This window comes from Cinclus cinclus, chromosome 4 (genome assembly GCF_963662255.1).
Source record: "Cinclus cinclus chromosome 4, bCinCin1.1, whole genome shotgun sequence".
Lineage (NCBI taxonomy): Eukaryota > Metazoa > Chordata > Aves > Passeriformes > Cinclidae > Cinclus > Cinclus cinclus.
The window spans coordinates 45375120-45401630 of NC_085049.1; the positions used below are offsets into that span (position 1 = coordinate 45375120).

Here is a 26511-nt window from a genome sequence, read left to right on the forward strand (position 1 = left end):
AGTTGTGAAGACTGGAATCTAAAAAATAGGGAATTGTAAGTGACAGGTTGGTGGTGTTGCCAGTACAGTGGTGTTGGGTATGGCTGGCTTGTTCAAAGAAGAGAGTGGTGGGAACAAAGGAAGGAAATATGGTTGTGTAGATGTGACTCTGACTTTGAGATCTATGACATAGATATTTTTCAACTGGGGTGATGAACTATAAACATGGCAGTATTTGAGCTTACTAAATGCAAAACAATTTGTAATAATTGCATTGTACAGCTGAAAACATGCTTGAAATTAAACTTTGAAAAGATGTCCTGTAGCTGTGTCAGTTCCTTAATTTTGTCTACTTGACAGGCTTTATTATCACGTAGAGAAACTAGTTATGCTTCTAATAGTTAAGAAGAACTGTAGGGAAAGCTAACAGCAGTATTTGCCAAATTTACTTAAACTCAAAAATAAGCTTTGCATCTGTATTACAGAAAAGCTTCAAACCCCAAAACTGTGACAGTGTTTTTCTGTGCAAATCATATTTGTGCAACTGCTCTTGATAGTTCTAAATAAAACACATTTCTGTATAAAATTTTCGGCAGAAAAAGAACCCAAAATAAAAGTGTTCCCTTTTTTTTCATGTACGGTCCTTTTTGTCCCTTAAGTCTGGGGAGTTTTTTAGAGGGGAGTGAAGTGCCTGCTGATGTGGCAAAGCTCCTTGTTGTGCACTGGTGTATACACGCTGCAATCCTTGAGATGCAGGGCAGTTTTGAATAATGTTCTTTGAGTTTAAGGTGACTGGAAAGTCCTTAATTTAACTAAAATGTTACTTCATGTGATTTTGGGATTCTGTTCTTGATATCTTCCTGTGTGTTTTGAGAAGTAGCTAATGAAGTGTATGTACATGTAAGTTGATGGCATCCTCTCTTCGTGGTTATGACCATCATCTTTCTAGATCTTCTCCCTGCCTTGTCTTTTCAAGTATAGGATCCAGGCAACTTCCTCTGTAAAATAACATGTATTATTTTGTTTAGATTTTTTATTTTTTATTGCACATTAAGTATAATTTTGAGCCTTTCCTCTCTTCTGCATTTATGTAACATGGAAAAGGGGTTTTTTGTTGTTGTTTTTTTGGGCTTTTTTTTTAGTAAATGATCATGCTAAGTAATTCCTTCACAAATTTCTTCATATGACTTCCAACATACAGTTTTGAATTATGCAAAGATTTTTTATCATCCCTGATAAACTGCTGGAAAGTAGGACTTGTAAAAATCGTGTGTTGTATGTGTTTTCTGTTGATCTTAGGAAGAGCACATGTAATTAAAAAATAAATTGGAAGATTGTCAGTTAAATTGCCAATTATTAGTACTTTTTTATCCATAATATGTTTTTGGCATACTTGTTCACAATTGTCACATTCACTTAATCATTTGATGTGTAAAATATATACCATGATACCTCATGAGAGATCATACTGGCTAACTCTGTCATTTCAGTTAATTGTTAAAGGATCAGATGAGTAATTTAACCAAAACCACTCTGGACTGTAATTTATTTAAATGTTCACTGATTTCTGTCCTAGATTATTTGCTTCATTAAGATGAAAAGTGGAAGCTTTATGTTTAGAAATTTTTTTTTCTTTACCAATTCCCTGGTCTACCCCACATTAATGCATGAAATATATTTGTTTTGATATGAAATAGCTCTAGATGATATTAAAAATTACATTGTTTTATGATGTAGAGTATGTTCTTGATTTCATCATCCTGCTTAGATGCAGAGTCTGTTCCATTGTATCCCGAAGTACTCTGAACATTTGAGTGTTTTTAAAATTCAAACAGCTGTCAGATATATTTAAGTATTTCCTGTTTGCTTTCTGATAATGTGATTATTTCATTTAGGGATTCATATAATGAGGCTTTTATTATGGCCAGTGACCCCTTGGAAGGCTTTCATGAAGTGAACCTCGCTTCGCCTACTACACCAGATCTTCTTGGAGTAAATGAGCCAGGGACTCAGGAACAAACTACCTCACCCAGTGTAATCTACCGACCACATCCTTCTGTTGTGTCCACACCAATCCAACCCAACGCATTAAATGTTTCTCACCTTCCTACACAACCTGTTTATTCATCTCCCAGACAACTGAATTGTGGAGAATTATCAGGTGTCAGGTAAATGCCATGTGTCTTTTTATTTAAATTGTTGATATATGTTGCGTATGAACTATTTACTTCATTAAAGATACAATTTTAATGTTATTTACAATGTTGTAATATTAAATTGTGTCCATAATTTTATATTCAACATCACTATTGCCATTTCTAAAATACTTACCCTCAATTTATTATGTAAATAAAAATTATATTGCTTTCTTTACAGCATCAATGTTACCGACGCAGTACTTTATTCTACCTCTGGACCCCAGAGTGGGTCATTCAATCACAGTAATGCCAGGAAGGAGAGCAATAACGTAGAGAGGGAGCTTTTGCAGGGTACTACAGTAGCAGATGTTGCTGAAGGAAATGAAGATATTTTTGGGTTGAGTACAGACAGTTTATCTCACTTACGGAGCCCATCTGTACTGGAAGTAAGAGAAAAGGGCTATGAACGATTGAAAGAAGAACTTGCAAAAGCTCAGAGGGTAAGGTTCGTTGTCTTGTTTCCTCCCTCTTTTTCTCTCTTGAAATTGTTTCTTATACTGCAGAATGATAGATGGGCCAGAAGGTGCACTTGAATTCTACTAATTTCTCACAGATTTGTTATGATGTATTAGAAGATTTTCTAAGTGCAATGCTGATGTCTTAGAAGTATTCTTTGATACTGTATTTTTTTCCTAGAGATGCTGCTGCTACTTAACCATGGAAGCTTTTGCTGCAATATCTGGTTAAACACACTATCGTTTTGAAATGTAGGCTTTCCTTAATTCTGACATTTTAGAATAGGAGCAATTTTCTGTCATTCTGTTGTTACTGAATAAGTATTTATAGACACTGATTATATACCTTTAGAGTCTTCTTTCCTCTGGAGTTTAAAAGTGTAGCATGTGTCATGGAATTTATAAATGCTTTAGAAACAGGAGTGTTTCATAGGGGAATGCCTGCATAGGAAAGAAGCAGTAAAAATGTCTCTGGTGTTCTTTAGAGTACTGTTACACCACACTTCAAATTGAATATGGATACCTTTGAAGACACTGTGTCTCAAGTCATTAATATTTGTAAAGCGCTTTGTCTTGTTTGGATGAATGGTGCTATATAAATACAAAGCCATTATTTATCATTTTAACATTTCTCTATGCTTAAGTTTTTGAGTAGATATTGTGCTATTTGTATCTGTGCCCTTTCTTCTCTAGGTGATTCCATTCTTGTTTAGGTTTAAGCTCATCTTGTGTTTGAACTTGCTACCCTCTGTTTGTTACCTTGTCTTGTTGGATGCAGTCATCATTACTGTCATAGTGAACCTTAACTATGGATTCAGACATTGCTTTTTCTGTTGATTGTTTTATTCCTGAGTAGTGGCTTCCTTTGCTAATGTGTGTGTTTGCTTAGCTTTAGACCACTGGAAGAAAACATTAACCTGAGCTAAACTTGAGGATCTTGTATGTGAATATATAATCCTAGCAATTAAACTTGGAACCCTAGAAAATAAGAACAAATTAACATCCCATCCAAACTTCAGAAAAGGTCTTCTTTGCAGTATACCAAATGACAGCTCATATACTTGAAAACCACAACTTGGATCTGCTACTGATAGCTTGGAATGATCTAAAAATCTTATTCCAGTGTATGCCACTTTGTTTTTTAAAGATTGAAATGTTTCCTATTTCATTCTGGAATTTGATAAGAATGTTCTTAAGGAAATGGCATGAAGGCTACTAGGACATACTTAACTGCATGTTAAGTATGTCCTACTCTTTGTGTGGTCTTAGCAAAAGCAATTCACCACTAACTTGAGACTGTTAATGTCAGAGTTCTTGCTAATTCTCAACTCTTCATGTGATTCTTACCAGTGTTATACTGAAGAGGTAACTTGCTTTGATTTCTTTCTAGACTTGCACTGTTTCATAATTTCTCAGTCATGGCAGGGGTCTGTACAGACTGTACAACAATAAACCCTCTTCCTTCCATTATACCTGCTTTATTCCTCTTCCTGCATGAGTACTATTTTTGCCTATCCTTAACTCATCTCGGGTATCTTTCTTCCAAAACTCATGGCTGTTTACATAGTGCTGTGTCCTCTCTGTGTTATTCATATGTCATGCAATCTTTAAACTTCTGTTTCCAAGCATATTCACTTTTGTTGATGAGTACTCGGTTCAAACTCTGTAGGGATGTAATGAATAGGTAGTGTCTTTGTATAACTTGGTGTCTTTAGTGTAATGGCTTTAAATTCTCTGTAATTCTCAGTGCTGTTTACTAGTGAGAAAAATGAGAATTACAATTTGCACTTGAATTTAGTGAGCTTATCGAGCCTGGAAACTTTACAGGCTACAGAGAGTGAACAAAGTAAATGCAAATTTGCTATTTTGCACTTTTCATTTGTTCAGAATTTTCTACTCAAACTGTGTGCTATTGTACTATACATTAAAGATTGATTTAAATTTGTTGCAGTTGTGAACTGAAAAGGAACTAGAAAGGAAAAAGAAATTTAAAGTTTAGGGATCCACAGATTTTTTTTTTTCACTTTGCTTGGAGTAAGTTTTTTCTAAAAGTGCTGTCAGGTTTTTTTAATATGTAATGTATGTATGCCATGTATTTTTAGACATTTCCGTATGGTTCCTGAATAAATTATTCAATAATAGAATAAGTATTATCTTTCTTTCCTGCTTTGTGTGTGCCTTTGATTTCTTAATACTATAGACTTTTTAAAATGAATAGCATTGCTGGCAAGATTGTTAAAGAAGTCTTTTAAAGGCTTGTGTCTTGATGAGAGTAAAATACACTTTCTACTTCAATCTTGATCAGTTGCAGCATCAAATCATGTCATAAGATTGGGAGGAAGGTTGGGTCAGAGGTTAACAGCAGTGCTGAACTCTGTACTAATGGGCCATATAAAATTTTACATACTTTTACCTTAAAATGGTCACTTAATTACAATGACAGGATTTTTTTTCAGTCTTTGAGACCATTCAGATATTTTTTTTATTTTTTCACTGAAGTCATAATTTCTGGCTATATTCTAAAGGTGGAGATGAGTAGGGTTTGCTTTAGATCATTGGAACCCTTCTTTTTTCACTAATCTAAAGCAGCATCAGGGAAATTAAGAGGGTGCTAAAAGACTTGGTGATTGTGATGCCTGGGACCTTATGTCCTCACATCTTTGTGCATCTGTATTTTCTCTGCTGTGTTTGGGCTGAGCTCTGTTGCTGTGGTTATTGACGGTAGGTCAACCACATTTAGATAGCCTCCCAGGGAATAGCAATGGTATTTTCATACATGGTGTTTCTTGATAGACAAATTTAGTGGAGTCCTTGCCAGGGAATACCTTTTCCTTTTCATCTGAGTTAACCGGCATGCTGCTTGTGTTTTGGGTATCTTACCTGTAGTTTCCGAGCTTTAGCATTTCATAGTCGCTTTTTCTTGAATTTTTGTGTGATTTGACCCAGAGCTATTTCCTTGTCAAACAAATGGATGTTTCCTCTTTGATGAGGAAAGAGCAGTCTGCCAGAGATGATGGTGACAGCATGTTTGGTTTCCATGATTCCTGTGGTCTTTTAGAGTAAGGTCTGTACAGTTGTTAGTAACAAGTAAAACCATGTTTAACTTTCTGTAGTAAAATGTGAATGAATTACGTTTTCCCAGTAGAATAAAATTGTTTTGTCTTCCCCCAGTTGAGTAATTCATGTGAAAGAGGTGATGGTATAGAATGTATGGTCAATTTCAGCGTAGTTTCAGAGTCTGATGCTCAGAATTAGAATTTTCTTTCAAAGGCTCCAATTTCTATATACATTTTTCATCTCAGAAACAAACTGAGTGTTACAATTTGATCTCATATCTTCAGATCTGTAGTGAAACTTAATATTTTAAAACTCTGCATGGATTAATCAATAAACAGGTTCACAGTAACTGCCCAGGAGTTCCAGTGGTACTATACAGTACTATTCAGCATTTAAAAATTTCTGTTCTTTTCTTATAAGTTAACAATAAAACTGGAACTGTAGTTCTAACTTGTGTTAGAACTGTACTGAAGTGTATGTTTGCAATCTTTTTAAAAATAAAATTGCAGTTGAACTGTAAGGCCAGAGGCTTGTGATGGTTAAAGATGCATTGGTTCTCTGAAGGTGTTTTAGCAGCTCCTGGGTGTCTTTGATGAAAGTTTCCACACTTCTTATGCTGTCACAGTGCCTTGTAGGCAGAGAAATTTTCTCAGGCGAGTAGAAAGGCTGCATGAAAGCAAAATAGAAACATCTTCACCTACACCATAAGATAATTCAGTAGTTTGTGAAATGCTGCTGACTTTGAAAGGAGATTCTGCATCTTCTGTCACATCAGATCACTCCCTTGTGGATTTGGTTACAAAGGACTGATTTTTATGTAGCTTGTTTAACTTGTTTGCTGAGTGAAGACAAGCCAAATAGGAGTGCATTTAATGTAAATTCTTCTTTGACAGCTTCAGAATTCAGCAGTATCCCACAGTTCAGAATTTTGGTGATATCTGTAGAAAATGTTCTTTCCTTGGTATTATGCATCTAATTCTTATTTGGTTAAATTGCTGAGATAGATGTAGGATGATTTTCTTCCTAGAATGTAAAGTGTTAGTGGTTTTGAAGCAGTAATTTGCAATTCTTATCTCATGGTTCTTTTTAAATACCCACCCTGTGGTCTGAGAAGGTCAAAGAGAAAGAAACAATATGACCCTTTGATACAGACTTTTTTTTAACTGTAAGGTTTTTTTTTTTCCCATGAAAGTTGATTTTTTTTTCCTTGCCTTCTGTAAGTGTGTTTGTAGTGTGCTTCATAATAGTTCCTCATCTTCATGTAGTTACTTTTTCAGAGCAGTAATGTGTAAAGGACTGCAGCATGAATAGTTAGTCTAGCATACAGAGTTGTCTTTTCTGCTTCTTTATTGTGTCTGGCTGGGAAGTCTCCAGTAATGCCTTTAAGCCACCAGGCAGTAGTAATGTTTCTGATAACTGCTAAGCTTTTTGCTTTGGGCACTCTTTATTTCTGCCCTGCCTAAAAAAACCTGATCTTAAATTTGCTTGGCAAAAATAATGTCTTATATTATGCTTCTCCTGAATCATGTCATGGAAACCTGCCTAGTGTTTGACAAATCCAGCTAAGCAGTCATGCATAGTAGACTGGCTGGTGTTGCCTTTTTGTTTTTGTTAAGAAACTTTACTCATCTGCCTAAATTTTAATCTAATCTCTCCTAATGTTTTCAGTTGCAGGCAAAATATAACTGTTCTATGTAAGTAGTGTATGGGTAGTGGTAGGTGAGCCTGGGGTAGTTTTACTTGCACTGTTAGTGTGACAACTCTTGACCTGAATATTGATGCAATCTGCTTTTAAGACCTGTTGATGTGTATGTAGCATTGCCCTTATAAATTAGGGAAGAAAGCCAAAGGAAATGTTGATGTTTCCTCTGCATTTATAGGAAGTGTTTCAACTCTTTCTTGAGCTTTAAGCATTTTGCATCAGAATCATCCATTTCCTGATTAAGAACCATACTTTGTATGGGAAATAACTTTAAACCAACACAAAATAATCACAAAATAATTAATTTTTCCCCCTTTCTTTTTTTAATCTCTTCTTTTTTCCTTTTTTTTCCTTTTGTGTTTAGTTTAGTTTTTTTTGTATTCCTTTCTCCTTCTCATGCCTCCATCTGTAGCTACTTTCCTGCTGCCTTTTTGGTGTTTTGTTTTTGTTTTTGTTTTTTTTTTTTTTTTTTGAGAAAGAATTAGGTCACTGTATGCAGAATAGTAGCTAGCAAGTAAGATTTGAACAGAATTTGAGAAATACTGTGGAAAAATTCCCATCATTTAAGTGGTACCTCACAAAATAGTTGCATATTAGAAAGCAAAAACTTCCAAATGACAAACAAAGTGGACTAAAAGTCAGTCAAAATGTTCAAAGTTAAAACCAGATAAAAGAAGGATGGAATAATGCCTTGGATACTAAAGGGTTCCAGAAGAGTCCTTAACCTCTTGTCCAGCATAGGAGCTGAAGTCAAACAGGACCTTCCACCTTACAGAAAAATCTGTTGTCAATTTCACTGCCAAATTTGAGAGCAAGACCTATTACCAGTGTGCTACAAGGCAAAATGCAGTTTCCCACATAGTTATGTGCAACATTACTTCAGTCATGAAGACTTGGAAGAAATACTAACCAGCTTCCAAAAACACAAGAGAACCTGCCATTTGGGCTTTTTTTATGGCTCTCTTGTGACTGGTCTCCCACAGTTTTCTGAACCTAGCTATTTTTTACTGGCTTGTGAAGGTTTTCAAAGCAAATCATTGCTAGATTGTATTTGAAGTCTTTAACCTACTAGTGATAGTCTTTGGTCTTGCATTTCAGGAATAATGGCAGTGTAATACCTTTCTTGGCAGGGGGAAGAGGCAAAAGAGGAGATGGTTGGGGATGAGAAGGGAGCTAGGGCCAAAAAAAGTTTGAAAGGTCAGACTTGGCTACTTTTCTTTCTTTTACTTTATCTCTACATCCTTCTCTTTCTGCAAGTGATTCCAGGGTTTAATGGATGCAGAAGGGGAGAAGAACTTTTTTTCAAATTTCTTGTCAGCCTTTTTCTGCTTCTCTGCAAAGTACCCCACTTTATCCTCAGTACAGATGACATTGGGCATATCTAACCCTTATACTGTCAAATCTTGTTAAAATCTTACTGTAAAAATGGTCAGACCTTCACTGAAATTTTAGTGGGTTAATGAATTTTGAGTTTCATCAGGTTGCTTTAATTTTATTTATAAATCTGCATAAACAAGGACAAGGGTATAATTAAAATATGATTTTTAGGAACAGAAGGAGATATTTTGAAGGCAATATTTGTAGTAAAGTATGTTTTAAGATTCGTTTAATTGTGGATTGTCCTGAGCGAGTGATTTTTGATTTTTTTTTAATCAATATTTTTGGTATTTTAAAAAGGATTACTTTAAGCATATTTTGAGCAATAGGTAGATGAGCTGGTGTTCTGTCTGCCCCAATAATTAATTTGATCTATATTTTATGTGAATACAGCCATTTATACTTTCAGGAGAAAAGGTTTTTTTACTTTGGAGTATTCTGGAAATGTTGGTGTTTAGCTTAGGTGTACATTAGATTGGCCTTGTATAATTCTGTACAGCAGGAAGAAATAGCTATATATGAGTAGCATTAATTTAATTGTTTTTAGTGTTAAGATGACTATTTTGAAAGTCTTTGTTTAGTAAAGGTTTTATGCTCCTCTGATTATTTGCTTTTATTTTTCGTCCCCTCCCTCTCGTGGTGTTAGCTTTAAAAGGCCAAATTACTACTCTAAGTCAGAATGAATAACTTTCAATTTTCCATAGGAGCTGAAGTTAAAAGATGAAGAATGTGAAAGGCTTTCTAAAGTGCGAGATCAACTTGGACAGGAATTGGAAGAACTTACAGCTAGTCTGTTTGAGGTTTGTTGGAGTCTTCGATGTGATATACTTAAGGGAAGCTGAGCCAGATGTTTTATGTAGAACCAGTATATTGTATGCTGAATTACTCTGCAATAAGCGTGTAAAGGGATTTGTGTCCTGAAGACTTGGGTGTGTTGAAGTAGAGGCTTAAGAGAAAGCAGCAGACTTTTCACTTAGATGCGAGACACCTTATTGAGTTTGTCAATCTGCCTAGACGCAAAATGAAGAAAATAAGGGAAATATATCAGCTTATTTTTTTTTGGCATAACTATTTTGAGACAGCTTTTCTGTCTGACAACAAGGGTATCTAGATAAGAGCTAAATTTGGGGTTGCTATGGTGACTAAATAAAAAAATAACATAGTTCCAGATGAATGGAGGTAGCATGGCTAAATAACTTAGCCATGCTTTCAGCTTCTGAATTTTGGCTCTGGCTGCCTGCTACACCCACAGACTTCAAAAGAAACATTGGTGCTGAGTGATGCACCAGGGTGACACCTGGTTACCAAGTAAGAAGCCTGAACTTGCAGTGGGATCTTTGCATTTGAGGAAAAGGCAGTAGTAACAGCAAAGACTGTGAGATTGTATTATACAGAAATAAAATGCTAAATCCATAATTTGAAGTAGGATCAATTCTCATTTTATCTTAGGAATGTATATAGGAATGCTTTGCGCCTAAGTTGTGCTATCTTTAACTGTCAGAATAAATTTCATAATCCATGGATGATTTATATATTTACTAAATTGTAAGTATAGGCTTTCAGTGTATGCATAAAGATACAATATTAGATATGTTTTAGAAGCAGTGTTTAAGCCTGTGATGTCGTATGAAAGTGCTGCTAAACATTTGAAAATACTGACATTTAAAAAATCAAATTACAAACTACATCCTGGTAGAGCAAGGTTACTTAAAATATTAGGCAGTTCATTTGTGTAAAAAAATAAATAGAAGAGTGGAAGGGTATTTTTATAGTATAAATACTTGTGTATGCTGGGGGGAGAAAAAATGTCAGGCAGGTATTTTAATTGTGGAGGAATAAAAGGAAAATTATCAGTGAATTTTTTTATTTATGACATTGTATTGCTTAGAGCATGTGTCAGTTTGTTAAAAATGTTTGAAATGCAGTTTATTAGTAATAATAGTTTGAGTTTGAATTGTCCAGACGGTTATAGGCATATTACCCTCAGTTTTCTTTTGTGATTTGATTTCACTTAGAGCCTCTAACAAGACACAGTGGTGACGTTTATTGATTTTTTTTGCACTGGGATCTGCAGCCCTTGAATTAATGTTCAATTTTGAATCCCACTTATTTCAACAGCTATATAAATGGATATGCTAGGGCTTATATTGTTCCATCCCAGTGGAGGATTGAGGCTTGTTTTGCACAGCTGGTTGCATATATTACATTATTACACTGTAATAGCACAGTAACATGCTTTGCTTTCAAAGATGCATCACTAAGCAGAAACTGCATGATCAATGTTAAATGTATTTGTACACATTGTATAAATGTGTATGTTGCCATTCCTGCATGTGTCTTGTTACTTACAAGAATTTTACAAACCCATACTATGCAGCTGTGTTGTATGCTAGTGGGAGCTAGATCTTTTGGTATGACAATGTATGAACTTCTTTGTTTTATTTATATAGTGTCCAGATGTGCTAGGCGCTTTACAGATATGAAAAGGATCCTATCCCAAGTAATTTGATTGGTGGCTCTGGTATTTCAGTTTTTGTTGCCTTCAATAAGTACCACATGAGAACAGTAATTTGATCATAGGCACAAATTGCTGGATCAGAGCCTAAACAAATATATTATACAGACGAAAGGCTTAGAGTTATGAGGTAAAAGGATATTGGAAAAACCTTCAGTCCTTTTATGCTTCCTTCTTTATTGGCTTAGTCTTGTTTCTTTACTTGGATTGTTTTATTAGTGCTTTTTCCATTCTACTAAAAAAATGCTTATTAAATGATGAAGTGTTTTTATGCTGTTGTTTTGTCTGTTTTATTGATGGCAAGAATTGAGACTTCATAGTTGTTTGACTGGTTCCTTCATGCTGGAATTTACAGTTGTCTAAAACTGGTTATTCTGGCTACAAGAAGGGAGAAGTTCTTTTGAATGTCCTACTGTGCCTATGTTGCTTTTGTTGCTATTGGTTGAGTCTTTCTCTTGGGGGTCAAGGAGCTTGTCAGCCACTGAAGCATGACTGGAGCCTGGTGTTCATGACAGGTATTGTACCTGCTGGAGTGGGGTGGGTGGAGTTGCTGAATTTCTGAATCTGGGCTCAGGAGCAAGGAGAGCCTTAGGTGGCCAATGCTGAATCAAAATCATAAGTTTGTAGGGATTTTTTTTTTTTTTTAATGTAGCTATTTCATTACAGACTATTGTACATCATGATAGTCACAAGTGGTCTTCATGAAGCAAATGTCATTAGTTGTTGGATTTTTAAAGTTTGTGTGAAGCATTTACACTAGCTAAACATCTTTTATAGGAAGCACACAAAATGGTTAAAGAAGCAAATGTCAAACAAGCTGCAGCAGAAAAACAGTTAAAAGAAGCGCAAGGAAAGGTGAGTTATACTCCAGCTTGTTTGCTTTGTATTTTCCCATGGTTTTAAATCTCAATTTTATCTACATAAAGATGTAGGTAGAGCATTACCTGTGTACATTTTTGGAATATATACTTAGTTGTTTTGTGGTGTTTGACATATTCTTAGTGAACACCCATGGACACAGTGTTTCAGTGTCATGTCAGCCAGCAAGGTGCATAGGAAGCCAATGCTACTACAATATGCAGTTGGCTAGGCATCTGTGCGTTAGAACTCTTGGAAAATGAAGTTTTGATTTGCACCATGATAGCTGGAGATGTTTTAAAATGATTTAATGTATTTATAGACTAATACATTTTCTGTTTGTTCATGACTTTGTTTCCCCCTGCCCCATGAAGATTGATGTCCTCCAGGCTGAAGTAGCAGCGCTGAAAACACTAGTGCTGTCTACTTCACCAACATCTCCAACTAAGGAGTTCCAGTCTGGTGGAAGAACTCCTTTTAAAAAAGGACATGCAAGAAACAAGAGTACAAGCAGTGCTATGGGTGGCAGTCATCAGGATCTTACCATGATGCAGCCAATTGTAAAAGACTGTAAAGAGGTAATGTATAAGGATTGTTCTCTTTTTGCTGATAAACTGGCTTTATTTTTTTTTTACTCGCAATAAGTAGAGTGTATCTTAAATCTTCATTTAATGCTTCCTATCTTAGAAATTTTTCATTAATGAAAGAATTTTCCTTACATACCAATAGGTAGTGATTTTTAGTCTTATTTACCTTTAAGTCATAAAGGGAAGGTGAGATAGGATTTCAAATACTGGAATTGCATGTGGTGATTTAAATACCCCAAACAAGAAACCAAACAGTAGAACTGAATGATAAATCCTGGTGGCTTTTTAATGAAATCCATTACTGAAAGTTCATAAACTTTCATAAGCATTGTATTAACTGTCATAGAAAAGAGGAAGAATCGTTTTTTGGATCAGTAGTGGGTGAAAGAGGCCAGTGATTTATCAGAGAACAGGTGACAAGTCACTGGAATCCTGGGGCCCGTATGGGGGGGGGTTTGTGTGGGTTGGGGGTTTTTTGTTAGTTTGGTTTTTCTGGCTGTTTTGTTTGCTTGTTTTTTAAATCTACTCGTGTCACTGAAAATAGGGAAATAATGAGGCAAGGGGTTGGTACTGGAGTCCTTGGAATGGTAGTAGCAAAAATTGACCAAGGTGTTGCAAAGGATGGTGGGTGGTTAGTAGAACAGCTGATGAAATCCAAAAATCAGTAAATGAGAAACGAGACATTTAGGAAAAAAATTCAACTAGCAAGCTTGCAGTTGTGAACTTGAAAAGTGCTACACTGTGCTGGAAAAAGTCTTGTGTCCTTGTTGATCATAGTCTTAGAAACCCCATCTCAGTGTTCATTGATGGCCAAAGGTGTACATTTCTTAGGAAAGGTATAGATAACAAAAATAGAAGTATTATACAGAAGAAGTATTATACTGCTGTATAAATAATGCAGTAAGAGTGTTTCTGTACATGCAGTATACTTGAGGTAGAAGAAAAATCTCTGCAAGCTCAGGTGACATGGGGAAGACAAATGGTTAACAATTATTAATGAATTTATGAAAACTCTGGAAGCTAAAAGGAAAATAAGTTTTAGTCAGTACGTAATGAAACATTGTCATGAGGAGGCAAGATTAAAAATATGTTCAAAATAAAATAATGCAAAGTGACAAAAGAAAAGCCTCTCAGGATGTATAGAAGATAGATGTGACATTTGGCTTAGAAAGCTTCTTTAGCTACAGACTGCTAGAAGTCTTGAGGGTGTAAAAGAATACATATGACTATTCTTCCTCTCAGACGTCTCTTCAGCCAGCTCTGTGGCTGCTGGCTGGTGTCAGAGGGATAATATGCTGACTGGATCTTTATACTTTATTTTGCCAGTTGTCATTAACTGTGTTTGTACTAGACACCATGTAACTATAAACCTAGAAAATTAAGGCATCTTCCAGTTTGTGTTTCATGCTCAAAAAAAAAATCAGATTATTTTTATTTACAACCTGCTTGCCCACTTTCAATGATGTCCAGGATTTTTCCTTACTAAAACTGAATCCTTGTTGCCCTTCAGAAAAGGGAAGAACTGGAATGGAATCTAGTTACTTTGTAAGCATCACATCGAGGTCATGACTCAATGAAATTTTTAACTGTTGGGCAAGAGTGAGAGACCAGAGAAATCTATTTTGCCTCAGTTTCTCTTGGAGAGAAGGTGTGATAGTCATAGAGGACATGCTGCAGAAGAACCAGTCTGCCTTACACTTTTCTTTAGTTGATTTACCTTTTTGTTGAGTGTATAAGGAGACACTTCAAGGCTGCTCAAACTGGTGACTTTTTCTTCCAGTGGCAGCCCAGGGAATCACTAAGAAACACATGGGTTTTCCACCCACTGGGGCTTGAGTATTTTTATTTCTCTTCTGAGCAGGAGTATTCAATGGAATGTAGAATGGGGTGAAAAAAACAAGAGTGCCTTTGGCATGGTAGTTAGGACATTTTTTTTAAGCAGGGGATACATGCCTTCCCAGCTGTTCCTGTTGTCCAGTGCTTTGTCATTTTATTTACTGGTTTTATTTGTTGCTGCTCTAAGGTAAACTTTCTTGCATTTCTGGGAGCTTGAGTCTGAAACCCTTGTTCAGTCCCCTTCGTGCTAGTTGTTTGTGCCACTGAGTTATTACTCTTTGGATCTTATTCTTCTGATTTTGAGTGACTTGAATTCTAAAGGGGGCCAAGAGTACCTTTGCTCAGGGCTGTGTATTGGCCCTGAGCCAAAAGCTTTGGACACTTGCAGAGTCGACCACCTAGAGCTTTGTGTTGTGGGATGGAGCTGGGTATACGTACAGGTCAGCTCTCAGATTTCTTTGTGGAATGTAGACAGAGTCACAAGTGTCTGGCTGTCCACCCTAAATTGCAGTGGAGCTAGAAAACTGCCAACATCCCAGAGAAATGTTTCCTAGCATGTGGTAGTAACCTCTAGGATAAATGGACATGACTAATGAATTTAGGTATTAAAAAGATTGAGATAAGCTGAATAGCTGTCTAGAACTTAAGCATATAGATATCATCCCCTCACCAGAAATGTTAATAAATGCATCAGTGTTGTTCAAAGAGCTGAGATATTTTGCTGATGTCTTATTTACTGTAATGAAAGAATAAAAAATTTAACTAGAATTATTATTGCACTTGACTGTATATTTAATTTCAGGTAATCCAAACCAGGATCTAGTGAAAGCATATGTAAAGGCAGGGAGGAGATATACATGTATTACACATTGTAGATAGAAAATGATGATCATAAAGCTATGATCACTGATTTTTTTTTTTTCAAGGCTGCTTCTTTATAAACTGTAGGTTGGGTAAAATTGAGTAAATTGAGAAAATAATTGAGTTAATAAGAAATGCATCTTAATTTTTGGAATTCTAGAGTACAAATAAAAGAGGACTGTTTCTGTTGATATCTCTTGATTGTATTAATTTTAAAGCCAGACTGAGATGAGTTTAGGTTATGGGAAATGTTCCTTTAAGGGAGCAAGTTACACCTATTGAATTCCACTTGTACAATGAAGTTGGTGGCTTAGCAACCAGAACACTTATGGATTATCTTAATTAAGATAGTTGTTCCTGATTGTACCTGAGTGTAATGCAAGTGGCTCTAATGGAAAACAAATTTTCCAGTCTAATTTTTGTGGGTTATTTTTCAAGATAAAAAAAGAAAAGGAATAAAGTTTAGCCAAAAAACCCTAAAAGTGATGAAAGAACTCCAAAGCATATATGTAAAAGAATATGTATATATATATATGTATAAAATAACAATAATAATATAATATATATGTATAATATAAAAGAATGGCAAAGTGCTGAGAACTCTGAAGGGGTGATCCATGGGGAATGAAAAAGAGGCTGAGGTTGGTTGAAAGCGTCATACTGATCTTCTAAATAGGATTAAAAATCAATTTTTATTATATGCTATTTCACCATTTCATTATCTGTATTTTTTTAATTGTAAAAAAATTTAAATTCACATCCTTGTTATCTTCTCCTGCAGTGTACGTCCTTTCTATAGTTTTAGGAGTACAGGTCTGCCGTAGTTCAAGAAAGGGATTTAAAAAGCGTGAAATGTGCTGAAGCAGAATATCAGAACCAGTCTGAGGATGGTGTTTCAGCTGGGCATCAGGATGGTGTTGCATATCCCTTTGGGACTGGAGTTAGTTTTATATGTTGGATTAGGAGCATGTGTCAATAGCACTCACCCCCACTCTGCTTGGCTTGTGTCCTGCAGCGGTGTTGGAGCCCATGAAGGGTCTTTCTCAAGTAACCCTAAAGCAGGGGATGTGCTCTGGGAGCACCTCAGTGTGCTCTAGCTGTTAGTGGGTAGCAAGCCCATGGGACAGACTGCCCCATATTGCAAATAGAATTTTAATAACAATCTAGTACCCGTCGCTGGGTAGGTGCCATCCTACTGCTGACTGCGTAGGTGTCATCCTACTACTAACTGATCTCAGCCTGAAGATGACAAAACAAGGTGTTTTCAAGGCAGGTACAATTATCTTTCCTTAACACAGAACATGGTTCATCCAAGCATGATTTCATAGGTAATTTTAGCATTTCCTCTTTGTCTAGAGGAGCTGTGGGAGGAGTAGGCTCATAAATCATTCCCATATGCTGTACGTAAAAAATGTAATGTATGTAAATATACAGTATGTAAAATACTGTAATGAAGATGCATGAAGATGGAAACTGTTTTTTGGCTCTTCCTAAGATTTTCAAAGCTATCTGTAAGCTTAGGAAATGGGGGAAAGATAATTAGCTTGTCCCTGGTATAGTGGTAACCAGTAGATGCATTATCTCTGTGTATTGAAAATCGTATGTTTTGATTTGCTTGAATTCACAGGCTTGGGGAAGTGGATTTAACAAGGTATTCGAAGCTGAACCATGACAGCATTCTTTCAATTTACATTAAAATAGAAAGAATTTTAATTCTTATTATTTACCTATGGATATTTACAAATTATTGACACTAGTGTGGTAATTACATTACTAAAATATGTCAATCTTTGTGTGTTCCAGGCTGACCTGTCTCTGTACAATGACTTCAGATCTTGGAAGGATGAGCCTACTATGGACAGAACATGTCCTTTCTTGGACAAAATTTATCGGGAAGATATTTTTCCATGTTTAACTTTCTCCAAAAGTGAGGTAATGGAAATGGTCTAAACGTGCTTACTGATGTCTTCCCCTTAAATATGTTGCATGGACCCAAAAGACTACTGTATTGTTTTCAATATGAAGTTTAACTATTTTTGTTTCATTAATGTGTGACAATTTACAGTGAAGTCCTAAAGTGTCGTCTGGAGTACTGAAGTGACCATTTTTTTCTTCACTATTCTGTTCCATTTATGCTCTTCTAGAGACGGCCTTTTTACATCTACTTCTTCAAATATTACTCCTGTCATTTAGAATCTGATCTTTGTAGGAATGGATGGAAGTTTTCTCCCTGATATTTCAAATACTGTGTCAAAGTCGTGTTCTGTCTCTTGTTTATATAGGGGGCAGTAGAGACCAGTATGTTTAATTTTGTGGACTGATTTTCTCTCATGTCAGTCAAAGCAGACTGCTAGCATAGTCTAGGTCTTTTCTTGGAGAGAGGTTTGAGTTACAAGAATTAAACTTGGGGATTTAAAATTCAACAGGGGCAGTTGGTAAATCTGATTTTAGAGGAATCAAATTATGACACTTTTTTTCCTTGTGTTATTCCTACACATTCTCCCATACAAAGGAAAGACTGGGGTTTTACCTATCCTGGGAATAATATGGAACTGATTACAGATCCACCTGCTTTACTTAGTTCTTGTTCTTAAGCACCATTTACAGGCTGTACTTGTAGTATAGGTCAGTAGGGGAAAAGGAGTATATTCTTAGATCTTTAAAATTTCTTCTTATTATTTTAATAAAGTCCTAAGTATTGATATTCTTTCCCAATAACATTAAAACACCTCACATAGAAAAATCCTATGTTTTCTTCATAGTGTTTATCTGTTGTATTCAGGAGGTGTTATGTTCTCTTCCCACGCTTTTCATCTACTGTTACTTGCTGGCCATAAGTACATGCAGTCTTTTAGTTAATTGTATACCAGTTTCTTATGGTTGGTGTACAGCATCATATGAACCTCTCCCACTAAAAAGTTTACTTGGGTGCTATGGGAATTAAATTGCTTCTGCAGTATATGTGAGTAGGCCATCCTGTTGTCTTTTGCAGTAACTTAATTTTGGATTTTGTTTTTCACTGGTAATATAATTACTGTAGATTTGTATTGCCTTTTAAGGGAAGAATGAAACTTCTAGCACTTGTCAGTTACACCACTTATTGTTTCCAGATGCTGTGTGTAGTGACTAACTCCTGTTTTACTTGGGTATTGGCAAGCTAATGTGCAGTTGAACCAAACAATAAATTACAGATGTATTGTGTTTTGGAATAATTGAAAGTGCAGCTATGTGAATGGTTGAAGTATTACATTAACTCTCAGTAGCCTCTTGTGTGTATGTGTAGGGTTATGCTTTTGGGAGATGGCAGAGAGAATATTTCATATTAACTACTTTAAAAGTAACATTCTAGTCTTAAAATGATTACAGTACAATAGAAAATATATCTTTATTACTTAGTAGGAAGGAACTTTAGCACAAAATTATTTCATTAGTAATGTTAAGTTGCATCTTTTTTTAAATCACGTAATGGCTATTACTTGAAACAGTGGTCTTGGGCAAGTGTTCAGTCCAGTCAAGCAAAATGGTCACATTTCTAGTATCCTATGATTGTTTATAAGGAGTGAACATAAAAAACCTGAGCAAAGTTGCACTTTAAGTAGAATACTGTTTGAAAGTTGTGGCTGGCATTTCTGTATATTGTTCAGTCTTACTTTTTTGAACACCTTGCTAGAACTGTCTTTAGCTGAAAAACAGTGACAACATTTACTCATTTTATTCAAGATAAAGATGTATGCAGCATACTTTTGTGTTTTTCATAGAACATAATAAAATTAGACCAATTTTTAAAAATAAAATTTGTGCCATATTCAGTCTCTGACAGGAATGCAGCATGTACAAATACATGTGCTATTTGGGTGTGTGAGGAAAGACTGAAAATAAAGTTAGTGTTTTAAACATACTTTACTGCATTCCTGGCTGTAGTGGAAGTTAGGTTTCCTCAGGGAAGGCAGGGTTATTTGTAGGGCAGAATTTAAACAGGAACCTGGAAATGGGACCTCCTGCTTGTGATAAAAGTGAAATGTTATTTGTAATAGAATTTTTGTTGGTTGGGTTGATTTCCCCCCCCCCCGTCTTCTTAACTTTCCAGAAGAAGCAATATGTCACTGCTTTGAGGCAATGGATGAAGCAGAGCTGTTTTTAACCGCTTTCTAAATTTCTCTTGCAGTTGGCCTCAGCTGTTCTGGAAGCTGTTGAAAACAACACTCTGAGCATTGAACCTGTTGGCTTGCAACCTGTTCGATTTGTGAAAGCTTCTGCAGTTGAATGTGGGGGACCAAAGTATGTTGAGCTAACACAGGGGGATAATCTTGACTCATCTGAGATCTCTTGTCTTGAGAAAATTGCTATCGACTGATTAGCTCGTTCAAATTTGTGTATCTTAAATTTAATTTCCTAAAATATAAGACTTCCAGATTGTTGTTACAAATTTTATGGGAAAATAAGCAACTGATAAATGAAACTTCAAAAAAAACCCCAAAACCCTAAGATAGAACAAATCCTATCATTTGGGGAGAGCTTGACTTTTGATGCACTGATGCTGAAAATAACACATCTTTGGAGAAGACCATTCTGATACTTAAACCAGATGATTTTGAGCTGGGGGCTCTCAGCTGGAAAGCAGCATGAAAGAAATAGGTATTGAAGTCATACAGGCTGGGTTTATGACATCTGGAATACTTGGGGCATAAAAAATTTAGGACACATGTAGGATGCTAACATAGGTAGCTGAAATATTTGAGAAATACAGAGTTAATCCTCTGAATTTGAGCATGATGAATGTAAGTGGGAAAGAAGATGAATGAGAATTTGAGCCTGAAGTAGGAAGTATGCTTTGAATGACAGGAAGGAAGGTTATTTTAAAAATTCTGGAATGGTACTAGAGAAATGTTAAGTAAGACCTGTTGTCAGATACTGATACAAACATTGAAGTTGGGTAGGAGGGACTTGCCTGAGGTACTGGGGCTTTGATTATGTGGAGAAGAAAAGGGATTGAAGGATGCCTTAGTTGGATGTAGGAGTAAAAATGCAGCGTCAGTCTAGATATTAATCTGAAGCCTTTCTAGGCTTGAGAAGGACTTGACCTTTCTGTTGGAGGTATTTTGGACAAGTTGACAATTTACTGTAATATTTGATTTGAGAGAGCTCAATTTTGTGATAGAAAACTTCGATCAAAATTATTTCATCTGTCTGTAAGATTTTTTTCTTTCTCGTTGCCATTGCTTTTTTAATCCTTGTTTTTCTTCTGTTGAGTGGAAGAGAGACTACAACTGACACACCTCAAAAATTTTTATTTTCTCTTTAAAGAAGCTGTATAAAATGCAAACTTAAGTTTTGTGTGTTTTATTACTTAGTCTTTGATCCCTTCTAGCCTGCGAAGTTCAAGCATTCAAATATTTTTCTTCTTCCTCCTATCACTAGAACACTTCTCAAGCTGTGGCAGGCTCTCATAAGAAGGGCCCACACCAGTAATGGAGCTTCTCAAGGGATAGTGAATTCCTGTCCAAGATCTGCCACTGTCAGCTTTGTTCCATGAAAGCACTAGAGAATCTGGACAGTCAGAAACCGCTAAAACAAATCAAGTGTCATTAAAGAACTACTGGCAAATGGATTTAAAGTCATTGTGGTTCAAGCAACTTTGCTACATGTTGATGTGATGAAATACTTAGCCAGACAGGGGATTCAGCTGCATCATTCAGAAATTTCTGGAGATGTTTAACCTGTTCTCTCCAGTGTAGGATAACTTTTAAATCAGAACTTAGAAAATCCTTAAATATTTGGCAAAATAGAGATTAATGTTTTGAGATGACAGTGCACGAGTTTTAATTTAGTTATTTTAGATATACCAAAAGGTCAAGCAAATTATTTTCTTCCTTTCCCAACTCTTCTGTACCAACAAAAACTTCTGTGGTGCTGCTTGTAGATAAGTAATAGGTAAGGCATCTGCAGTATTTAAGTGTAATTTGACAGCAATTGTGCTTTGCCTTATATATTATTACTGACACTGAATGGGAAGCAGGTGTTGCAGTTTTCACTGAATCAGTGTAGCAATTTCAGGTTTTTATTTTTATAAGTGCTAAACACTTTTTTTATTGAAACTATAATCTTAAATGGGTAGCTTAATATAGACAAACTGAAAATAAACAATTAAAAAAAGAGTAGTGTTCTTAAAGAAGTCATTTTGTTGTACATTTGCATTTTGTTGTACATTCATGTGAGGGAGCAGATAGATAAAATAGTGGTTAACAGCCCAAATAGCACAGTGAGGGGTGGAAGACTTAGAGGTGTAATAGCTGTAATAGTAGTACAGAAAGGTTCTGAATATACAGACTTTACTGAATGGTAGCTGTGATGGTGTAGTGAGTGCTGCCTTAACAAAAGACAGCTGGGTTTCCCCAGAAGATTCACATAATTTTCCCCATGGGGAACAGAGCGCTGAGCTGCATGTGCTGTACAGCACGAAACTGAGTCACCAGCAGGGGTGCTCAGCATTTAACTGGTGTGATGGAAGATAGCACAGAGAAGGCAATTATGTAACCAGAAGAAAAGGATTTTATTTTCCTACCATTGAAAGTTTGTATAGCTAGACAGAAATTGTGATCCAGCTTGCTTCAGCTACTTTAGGATTTCTTGTATCAATGAACTGTTGAACATTGTTCAGTCCTCATAGATTGCTATGGAAAATCGTATACACACTTCAATTTTCTCCTGTTTTACATGGTTCTGTGGACCAGCTGCAGGCAATTTAAAAGGGCCGATGAGCCACTGTTCAGAACCACAGAAGCTTAGTAATTTTTGTTTCACTTTTGAAAGGCAGCTTGTTCGTAGACTCCCCAGTTTTACGAGGTAAAAATGGGAGCTAGAAAAACCAGCAGCTTTTAAAATTAGTGAAACAGTGGTTGCCATGACAACCCAGTTCATCTGAGATGCTGTAATACAGACATTCTGAATAAATCAAATTCTTCTCATCTTTTAAAATTCATTGTTTTCCTAATTTTTTTTTTTTTTTTGGAACAGTTTGTGTTGACTAATGACCTTTCCTGAATAATGCACAGTTGCAATACACGAGAAGTAAATTTGATTATTTTACTCTCTCTTTTTGTAATGGTAACAGAAAGAGTTACTGCCAGACTGCCCATTTTCCTTTGTCCCAAAAGATTTTATACTCTGAATATAAAATATTATTTCAATTTGGGCATACATGCAAAACTGGATTTAAAATGCGTCTCAGAAGATTGCTGTTCTATGGGGCTGATTTTTTTTTTAGGATGAAATACAATTATCAAGCAGAACTTAAAAAAATTTTCTTTAAATGCTGGCATCAACTTTTAAAAATGTTTATTTGACATATCACGAGGTAATTAAAGAAATCCCACTGTACCAGAGTTGTCAAGCCAGTTTAAATTAGTGAATATGGAAGTGCATTTCCAGAGCTGAAGAAAGTTTTAGAATTCAAAAAAAGCATAATGCACCAGTGTTGAAATTAAATTAGGAACTAAATTAAAACTAAAAAATTAAATTAGGAATTAAATGTGGAAGTAAAATAATCAGCAACGTAATGTAATGATTGCAGCTTGTAAAGTGAAGGTGGAAATTCATCTGTCTGTGCCAATATGAAACAGTTACATTAACACCAAAAACACATGCATGTGTTTAGACATTAACATCAAATTTGTTTATTGAATCATGTGACCTTTATATTTGTAGGAAATGTGCTCTCAGTGGACAAAGTAAGTCATGCAAGCACAGAATCAAGTTAGGAGATTCAAGCAGTTATTACTACATTTCTCCTTTCTGCCGTTACAGGGTAAGTAGATTTACTATGATTTAATTTTGTGCAGTAGTTATTTAGCTACTTTTTCCATACCTCTGTACAAAATTACATTAACCACAATTATTTTTATGAGTTTAGATCACTTCTGTGTGTAACTTCTTTACGTATATTCGATACATCCAGCAAGGACTGTTGAAGCAGCAAGATGGTGAGTATAATAAAATTGTATTTGACCTACATAAAGAGGCATTTACATTGTGCCTATTCCTAAAAGTTGCTGTCTGTACAACAAAGTTGCTAGTTGTGACCTGACATTACAGGTTATCAGTTTATAATCATTGTTGCAATTTGAGGATATGGTGATATTTTACTCTCCAATACTGTTGTTTTTTAAAACAACAAATTTTAATGCTTTGGTTTTCAGTACATTTACAAACCCCTTCTTCAGTAAGAAATGTTAAAACAAAATCTAACTAGGGGAGTTAGTCACAGTTTTCCCACACAGTAGTAAAAATCAAATCTGTGTCACAGAATGTGGAGGTATTTTGGATGCCAAAAACTTCAGTTTGGTTTGACCTGGGCCATTTTTTCTTTAGCTTGGTGTTCTGTGCAGTGACCATTGAGACAGCTGTTCTTGTCAGACTGTTTTTTCAGGGGGAGCTTTCAAGAAGGACAATGCTTTGGGTTAAATTGCAAAATGTAAACAGGTAACCTTTTATATATACAGAAAACCTATAATCATTCATCTGAGTGCAGCTTAGAAATGAGATCATTGCAGTGGCATGGCCAAATCTTGGTTAGGGTTCTGGTTATAAAGGTAAGGCTTGATTACTCTCCACCCCAAAAGAGAAACATGTTTTTACTGCTTCTGGGTGTGGCTTGCTGGGGGGTTCCCTACCTTTGTGACCCAGTTGCTTTGGTCATGTCAGAATGTCATATCCAACAACTGCTTATTTAAACTGTATCTGCACAGTAATTCAGAAATTTGCTTAGCTGCGCTGTGTGGTTCCAGTATGTCCATATGAAAAATGATGTTTGTGAAAATATATTCATGGTACACCTAGTTACTTAATTCTGGAATTTAAAAAATACTGCACGTTAACAGCGTAGTTTTGTCTTCGTGTTCAAGACCATTTTACCTGTTTATAAAAGGAAAAGAAGATGATGTGACTGTGTTTAAACTGCGCAGTGCTGATTTAATTGTATTTCCTGTCCAGGTCAAAAAATATTGCCAAACAGTTTTGAGTCCAAATTTTTTTTGAAACAGATCATATCATTCAGGCTCCCAGAAATACTGAGCACAGATAGTGGGAAAAGTGTCAATAGTCCCATGTCAGTAGTAAATTAAAATACTTGCTTTTATTGTGAAAGTGTATTTTTGTTTTAGTTCAGTTGCATTTTTAAAAGTAAAGTAAAACAGTTAAACATTGTAATATTTATGGATGTCTGTGCATTTAATTATTCCAATTTTCAAGTCTGTAGATTTGCTTCATCAAGAATTTGGCTAGAATTTGCCCGCTTTGCTACCTCACGTTTAGTCATCTCTTCCTGATGTTTCCAAATTTCAAGAACTCAGGATTTTAGCTACGCCCAAATATTTCTAACCTGAAGTACTCCTGAAGTGATAGATAGACTTAAAAAAATAATGCTGTCAATTTTCAATGTTAAAAGGTCATAATGGAATTCACCAGAGATTCAGCTATTTCCTATACTTAATTATGTTTAATAAACCCTTTAGCTGGTGGTAATTTTTACTGATTTTCTAGCATCACTGAAGATCTTGAAAATGTTACATAAGTTTTAATATGGTTTGTAGTTAAAAGGCTTTTTACTTTGACCAGAAGGACCTGTGAAGTTTCAACTAAAAATTATTTCATTTTATTGAGACAAAAAACTTCATGGGTTTTTTACATCATATAATGAAATATTTTCAACATTATCAGATTGATTTATTCTTCCCAAGAAGTTTGTAAAAAAAAAAAAGCTTGGTGTTTTAGTTCAGTTGTCCTTTTTACCACTAGAACATAGAATTTGCATTTCTAGCTTTATAATGATTTCAACAATACATTCGCAAGAATGCAGGCACTTACCATAATAATTGTCTGTATAATGTGCTGCATGCATTTCTACTAATGCATCATATAATTTTTAAGGCAGAGGTCACTTTTACAAAAGTGTTTTTTGAACTATGGTAGGGAAGACCTCGTAGTTGTTCAGGTTAATGATATTCATAGACATTCTACATCATGGTCTTGACTGCATGGAAATTTTGTCTTGAATAATTATATACCCCATGATTTTGATTTGTATTGCTGTGACATCTAGAAGCTTAAGCTATGCATTAAGCTTATCACATTTAGGAAGATACAGATGAAATGAGAAAAATGGGTCTTTCCTACTCAGTTTGTTGTTGCTAGCAGATTACTGTAGAAAAAAGGGAGCAAGAAAGATTATAAATGGCAAAACTTTAACAAAATTACAGATTACTTGGTGAAATAATTCTTATTCAACAAGCATTATTTTTCTTTGTGTAGTCATTTAATTTCACAGAAGATGGGTCAAGGGACAGGGAAGCTTAAATAAGAAACTGGAATTAATTAAAGCTGACAGGAAGTACTGATATAGTTCTGTTCTCCATTTTAAAGAAATCTAAAATCTGAGGAATTTTTTTAGGACTCTCATTTGCACTGTTCAGAGTATGTACTTGAACAAATCTTGTCATAACCAACACAATTAGTGCTTACACATACTAATGCTGGTTTTACCAGGTGTTTGTTATGAAGTTCCCCTAAACTCACGCAGAGTAAAGCAGCCTGAATACATCAGTTGAAATAAAATGTGAATTTGGTATATTTAATGGTATTTCTGTCTTTTTTAGTGGATCAGATGTTCTGGGAAGTTATGCAGCTGAGACGAGAGATGTCACTAGCAAAACTTGGCTATTACAAGGAAGAACTCTAAAAATTTTTACTCTTGCGCGTGCATGAACTTCATTGAATATACATAACTAAAATTGCTGAACCTTTTTTTGTCACTTGATATTTATTTCCACGAAGTGGGTCCCAGATCTTTCTCCATTTGCAGATGACACTAAGAAGTACTGTGATTGTTTTAAACAGACCTATGCTGTATATGCATACATTTAACACTTAGTTGAACAAATGTGGTAAGCACTTGCAGGTGTATTAGTGATTGTAATTTACATTCAAAAACAAAACTTCTGATTAAAGCGTTAAATTGAAACAATATTTGTCTTCTGTTGTTTGTGATGCAGAATGTTGTGAACCTCCCCAGTAGGACACTTCAAAATGTAAA

At 35.4% G+C, this 26511-nt stretch overlaps 1 protein-coding gene across 1 annotated transcript; it reads left to right on the forward strand.

The window, feature by feature from the left end:
* Positions 1 to 1884: 1884 nt before the first annotated feature.
* Positions 1885 to 26157, forward strand: RAB3IP (RAB3A interacting protein). Its single transcript, XM_062491192.1, has 10 exons — positions 1885 to 2147; positions 2356 to 2617; positions 9473 to 9568; positions 12061 to 12138; positions 12516 to 12719; positions 17229 to 17357; positions 19591 to 19703; positions 23130 to 23229; positions 23335 to 23404; positions 26075 to 26157. Exons 1-10 carry the CDS (start codon positions 1900 to 1902, stop codon positions 26155 to 26157), a joined length of 1383 nt encoding a protein of 460 aa, XP_062347176.1. The 5' UTR covers positions 1885 to 1899.
* Positions 26158 to 26511: the final 354 nt, after the last annotated feature.

Coding starts and splice junctions, on each gene's coding strand:
- RAB3IP (XM_062491192.1), top strand. CDS start 1,900: ATGGCCAGTGACCCCTTGGAAGGCTTTCATGAAGTGAACCTCGCTTCG. Junction 12,139..12,515: donor TAAAAGAAGCGCAAGGAAAG/GTGAGTTATACT, acceptor TGCCCCATGAAG/ATTGATGTCCTCCAGGCTGA. Junction 19,704..23,129: donor GTTGAATGTGGGGGACCAAA/GTATGTTGAGCT, acceptor TTATATTTGTAG/GAAATGTGCTCTCAGTGGAC.